Source organism: Saccostrea cucullata, unplaced genomic scaffold (genome assembly GCF_032062105.1).
Source record: "Saccostrea cucullata isolate Sc308-1 unplaced genomic scaffold, CSIRO_AGI_Scuc_v1 ctg6546, whole genome shotgun sequence".
Taxonomy (NCBI): Eukaryota; Metazoa; Mollusca; class Bivalvia; order Ostreida; family Ostreidae; genus Saccostrea; species Saccostrea cuccullata.
In genome coordinates, this window is record NW_026937241.1 from 8,044 (window position 1) to 14,146 (window position 6,103).

General features: G+C 35.2%; 1 protein-coding gene and 2 long non-coding RNA genes across 3 annotated transcripts; 1 reads left to right on the plus strand and 2 right to left on the minus strand.

Moving 5' to 3' along the window:
• Window positions 1-728: 728 nt before the first annotated feature.
• LOC134247584 (hepatitis A virus cellular receptor 1-like) lies at window positions 729-3,222 on the minus strand. The gene is made up of 2 exons (XM_062729921.1): window positions 2,838-3,222; window positions 729-1,284 (listed from the first exon to the last, which is right to left on the minus strand). The coding sequence occupies exons 1-2, from the start codon at window positions 3,220-3,222 to the stop codon at window positions 1,214-1,216; spliced, it is 456 nt and encodes a 151-aa protein (XP_062585905.1). The 3' UTR covers window positions 729-1,213.
• Window positions 1,972-2,624, plus strand: LOC134247587 (uncharacterized). The gene is made up of 2 exons (XR_009987890.1): window positions 1,972-2,056; window positions 2,418-2,624. It is a non-coding gene; the product is annotated as an uncharacterized LOC134247587 (long non-coding RNA).
• A 1,166-nt stretch (window positions 3,223-4,388) lies between the features above and the next one.
• On the minus strand, window positions 4,389-5,507 carry LOC134247588 (uncharacterized). The gene is made up of 3 exons (XR_009987891.1): window positions 5,160-5,507; window positions 4,747-4,819; window positions 4,389-4,565 (listed from the first exon to the last, which is right to left on the minus strand). It is a non-coding gene; the product is annotated as an uncharacterized LOC134247588 (long non-coding RNA).
• Window positions 5,508-6,103: the final 596 nt, after the last annotated feature.

The following is a 6,103-nucleotide window of genomic DNA, read 5'->3' on the forward strand; positions in this document are numbered from 1 at the left end:
CCTCCATGACATTACAAACATCGTGCAGAACCTAATAATAGAGCTTCCCCACCATATTGATGATGCTGACATAAAGAAAGATTATGAACAGTTCTCAGTTACCACCATTGGAGATAAAAATCAGCTGAAAGGATCAGACGCCCGTCTTTTTGCTGTCAAGTTGGCAATGTTCTCACACTCAAAATTCTCGGAGAATAAAATCAGTAAGGATATTTATTATCTCTGTGCCTGTTTAGTAGAGGTAATATCCATCTGCTATAGCCCCTATCAACAGAGAACAACCAAGAAAATTCTAAGATTGTATAATCTCTGCTTCAAATTTAGCATTCTTTCAAAGACAGTTATTAGCATACCTAAGAAGATGACTACTAAAAAAATTCTTAGGCTCACATTTCCACAGCCTAACATTGCACACCCCGGAAACTTACAGATTAATTTGCCTGCGCTCCCTGATTCCAGAACAAGAGGAAAGATCATTTGGAGACCTACGAAACATCTCTCTAAACACAGCCAACAGACAATGCGGTAAATCATAGACAATGCAGTGCTGAGATACAATGCACAACAGCTGGATGAAAACAAAGAAAATTACGTTAAACATCAAGACTCAATTATCAGTCACCAAGCCAAACATCTTCCAAAAACAGGGAACACCTTATTTGATATGGAATTTCCAACCTTATTTCAAATCCACTGTCAAAGGATTTCCGATTTCTTGAGTTTTTTGGCGAAGGCACTTGGTGGTCTATCTGCAGTGATGGCATATTATTTCATGATGGTCCAGGTGAGCAAGACTTTCAAAGTTATCCATCTCTTAGTCACTTTCGTTCCATGACAGGAAAACATCAAGAAAGAGTATTAGAGAGGGACTGGCTCAAGTGCATTGACCAATATGAAGACTCTGCTCTCAGACTGCCACTCTGCAAGATTAGAATTTTTGAAGAGGGAAAACTTTGCAGAATTGTGAAAAATGATGGTATGTCAAAATTTTCTTATCAAAATTATCATGAATCCTAAAAATGAATTTTCCAATATCTCAAAATTAAAAAAAAATGTTTTAAACAACATGAACCAGAATCATTGATTAAAGCTTGTCCTTTTCCTGAAATGCATCAGCAGTTCTTGATATTATTAAACATATGAATACATATTTAGCAAATCCTCCTTTCTTCAGATTTCATGAGGGCTGTGGACGGGTACAGCAGAGTATCTGTCATGGAGGCATCACACAAACCACGGAGTTGATAGGTTCTGCAGCAAACAAGGCCAGCAACAGAGGTATACCTACAAACAATTATTATTCATGAAGTTTTGTCTTGTACAACTACATGTAAATATCATTCTTCAAAAGGCTGGTAAATAATGCAATATTTCTAAAATATTTATTTAGAATTTTTTTATTGTCTAAACCTTATTTAGATGATAAATGTTGAAATTGAGTTATTCATGGTCATTATTTTGCACTGTACTGAACATAAGTATTGAACAAAGTTCACAAAATCTCTCTTAAGAACCCCTGTTCATGTACAGTATAAAGACATAGGTAGATGGTCATGCAGACAGACTTTCTGATTCAACTTTAGCCCAAGCCATTGCTTGTCAAGATATTATCATCATATATTAAAATAATATCTGTTAAAGGATCACAAAGTACCAGATTGACACATGGTGATGGCCCCGTGGGGATCCGGGTTATAATAGGTCCTCAGTACCCCTTTGCTTGTCGTAAAAGTCGACTAAATGGGGCGGTCCTTCGGATGAGACCGTTTAAATCGAGGCCCCGTGTCACAGCAGGTTTGGCACGATAAAGATCCCTCCCTGCTCAAAGGCCGTGAGTGCCGAGCATAGGCCTAAATTTGCGGCAATGGTGAAGTCTCCATATCAGTGAAATATTCTGGAGAGGGACGTTAAACAGTATACAATCAATCACATGGTGATGATGGTAATGGTCTTGGTGATGAAAGACGTGATGGTGATGGAATTGATGGTGGTGATGGTCAAGGTGGTGGTGATGGTCAAATTGGTGAGGGTGAAGATGGCATTGGTCTAAAGACAGGTATTTCTACAAATTTGCAAATTTTCAATCAAAACCAGAGCATAGACATAAGAATCAAAATATAAATATTTTTCATTTTTCATCTGATAAGAATATAGATAATTTTTACTTATATACATGCAATAATTTTTCAAAATAGTTTCCTTAGATAAAGATAAAAAGAGAGGCTCGGGAAAATCTGAAGGCTCCTACAGGTCTCAAGATGAAAATGGAAATGTACAAATCAGAGTTATTTAATTTAAGAACATTTGAACATTCACTAAAAGACCAAAAAGATAGAGTGCCTACCTAAGTCATTTTGGCCTTCTGATTTTTATTAACAAACATTATTTTAAAGATGACCTAATCTTACTTATCACAGAATCTGTAAAGTCACAGTTTACGCTTATGACAAATGATGATGGTGATGATCATGCTGATAATGAGCATGGTGATGATGAGCATAGTGATGATCATGGTGATGATGAGCATGGTGATGATCATGGAGGTGATGATGGTAATGAAAAAGGTACTCTAGTGCATGGCGACGATGGTGGTGATGATAATGATGACAATGGACAAGAAACAGGTATTTCTACACATTTGTAACTTTACAATCAGAACCATAACATGACTAGCTTGCCAAAATATATTTTATTTATCATGTTATTATCATGAAAAGTTTAATTTCATCTGGTCAGACAAACATACATATTTTGATTCCAGTTAAGCTTTTAGATTTTTTCTAGCCAGATTTTTATCATTTTTTATAATTAAATCTATTACGGAAGAAAAAAATTACCCGGATTACAAGGGATTGCAATTATGAGCATGGTGGACATGGTAGTCAGGGGCATGGTGGTGGACGTGATGATGCTAGTCAGGGGCATGGTGGTGGACGTGATGATGCTAGTCAGGGGCATGGTGGTGGACGTGATGATGCTAGTCAGGGGCATGGTGGTGGTCGTGATGATGCTAGTCAGGGGCATGGTGGTGGACGTGATGATGCTGGTCAGGGGCATGGTGGTGGACGTGATGATGCTAGTCAGGGGCATGGTGGTGGTCGTGATGATGCTAGTCAGGGGCATGGTGGTGGACGTGGTGATGGTAGTCAGGGGCATGGTGGTAGACATGGTGATGGTAGTCAGGGGCATGGTGGTTGACATGGTGATGGTAGTCATGGGCATTATGGTAGAGCTGGTGTGCCATTTGTTAACATGTATTTCTACAAAATTGCAAATTTACAATCAAACCAGAGTATTATCATAGGTATCAAATCTTACCCCACCTCTGTTGATCTTTCCGTGAAATCCTGGTTTACGATTGGTTGAAGTCTGTCACGTGAAGGAGGTGGATTACTTATACCCGGTCAGTGGTAAATCTATACCCGGTCAGTTGTAAATCTATATCCGGTCGATATATTACGTCACAAAGAAAACGTGACGTCATAATAGGCACAGTATAAGCGTGACGAATCATTTAGCAGAGAAAGTCATTTATAAACCACTGATAGGACGTAAATATTTCATCGGTGGGGTAAATTCGTTACATAGTCTTTTAGGCTCCGCCTCGCCAGGTATGAAATTTACTAACCAGGTATCATCCAATACCCTGTCACTAAAAGACTATGTAACTAATAATATTTCATCTGATCAGAACGTTTATCAATGAGTGTTATTCTTAAACTTTCATCAGATGAGGTTCACAAGAAAAGACTCGGTAAAATTGAAGTCCTCAACATGCCACAAGATGAAGAAGACAGTGGACACTTATATGTATTTGCAAAAAAAAATAAATCAAATATCTTAAAGCAAAAAGAGAAGCATTTAATTATAGAAAAACATATATGAACCTTGTGGACGATTATCACTATGTTCCGTATAAAAATATAAAGATTTCCTGTTAAAATAAATCAAAATTTGAAGATTCAATGCTTAATTACAACCGTGGTTGGCTGTAGTTGTACTTTCCCATAAAAAATCTTATCTAATCTAAGTTTTTAAAAATTTTACTAAAATGAGACGAGCAGAAAAGATTTTGGGAAATCAAATGGTGTCCCTGTATCACACGACGATGATTTAGAAGAAGACAAAGGTATTTCTTCAACTGAAAATTTTACTGGTACTAGTTTTTACTTTCTCTACATTTGGGAATAATATAGAGTTTTTTCTTTTCTATAGTTTTTTTTTTAATTTCATTTACAGTTTATCTGGATAGAGAACAAAAAGATGTTGAGAAGTCAGTGGATTTCCACAAGTCAGATGAAGGTGGAAAGGTCACAGGTATTAAATTCAAAAATCAAAATAGGTGACCAAAAACTATTAAAGGAGTTACATTACAGGGTTGTCACAGTTCCAAAATTTTTCGGTTTGAGTTAGTTCTAAATTATTTAGGATTGGATTCGGGTTTCTCAAAAGACTCCTATGCTTACAAACCTTTTTTCTAATTGATCTTTTACCTAGTAAACAATTTTGGTGCACAAGGAATAGGATGCGGGTCAAAACTAGTGGTGAACAAGGCACAGGTACAGCTGAAACACACAATATACAAATAAAAGAATTGGTATTGAAAACAACAGGAAAATCATCTTCACAGACATGCATTTTTTATTGATGGATGGCATGTTCCCTCTTTAAATACAATTTTCTGATTAAATGCAAAAATCACTAAAACTCTATGATAACTTCTGGAATTTGTAGATGGAAAATTACCTTCAGGGAGTTGTGTTGAAAAAGGGCAGTCATTGCAACACAGGCGACCACGAGAATTTGCATCAGTTGCAAGCTGCAATACAGGTAAATATAAATAAATATGTTGAAACACAAATAACACTGTTCATATACATACATGTTTGTTCTTCTCAGAATATTTACTTCAAATGAATATTTTTTGTAAGTACGGGAAATAACGTCACAGCTATTGCAGAAAAAAATACATAAACCACAGAATTATTTATTATAAAAGACATTGTGAGCATGGTTTAAACATTTTTCTTAATTCTTTAGATTGTTCCAATGAGAAAAAATCATGTAGGCGTAGGATTTTTACAGAGGGAACAGGTAATAATTATAATTTGGTGATTTTGTTGAATCAATAACTTTTTTGAATGTTAACATTTAAATACCTTTGATACAGATTCTACAGTCTACATCGTGAAAGCACTCCTCCCTAACAATGACCCTGTATTGGCCGAGTTCCTCAAGTACAGACTACTCCTGAAAAATGATAAATCCTTGAAACAAACGTACGAGCGTGCTTTAGCAAAACTACAGACTACCATCAGCAAGATACATAGGGAGTTGCTGGAAAGGAAAGAACAGGAAACGTCTGACCCTCCGATTAAAATGGCAGAGAAGCTGTTACTTCGTTGGAACATTTATTTTTAAGTGGTTAAAATTATGTTTAATTTCCAAAAAATTTACATGAATCTCTAAAAGTGCTTTAGTAGTCGTTGAGCACAATACTGTTTTTCCTAAAAATTCATTACACAAATTTTTAAATGCACAATGTAACACTTGGTAAACTTTATCTGTTTGCCCATTGTGTCTAATGTCAGGATGTTTTTTGTTTTTTGTTTTTGGTTAATATGTGTGGGATTAAAATAACTGCTGTAAGTTTGTAAATAACAGTAATTTAAGGAGATTTAAAGAAAAAGAAAACATCAAGTTTTATACAAAAAAATATAGTATGCATTTTAGTACAGTGTATTTATTATTTTTAATGTTTCAAGTTTTCTTCTTTGATCTACTTTTTTTAATACATGTGTAATATGCTGTGTTCCTGAAGACGATACAAAAATTTAAAGTAACAATTATATAAATTTATAAAATCAGTGCCGCAAATAAATGTTTTAAATTAATTTTTGCTTTGATTGTTTGTTGTTTAACGTCCTTCTCAAGAATTTTTCATTCTTATAAGACACCATCACTTGCAACAGATTTTCTTTTTTTCATCTAATTTAAGGAGACAATGGAATAATTTCAATTTGCTCTCAACAATGCTCGGGGCCAATCACAGGTTCATAAGGACCTGATTATTTTGATGATTTAATAAAATTACATATATACA

Bases quoted from the DNA above. Each gene is read 5' to 3' on its own strand.
- LOC134247584 (XM_062729921.1), bottom strand. From the start codon at position 3,222: ATGCCCATGACTACCATCACCATGTCAACCACCATGCCCCTGACTACC. The intron at 1,285-2,837 runs GTAATTTTTTTC...AATTGTTTGTAG, and splicing joins TGCAATCCCTTGTAATCCGG to GTATACCTCTGTTGCTGGCC.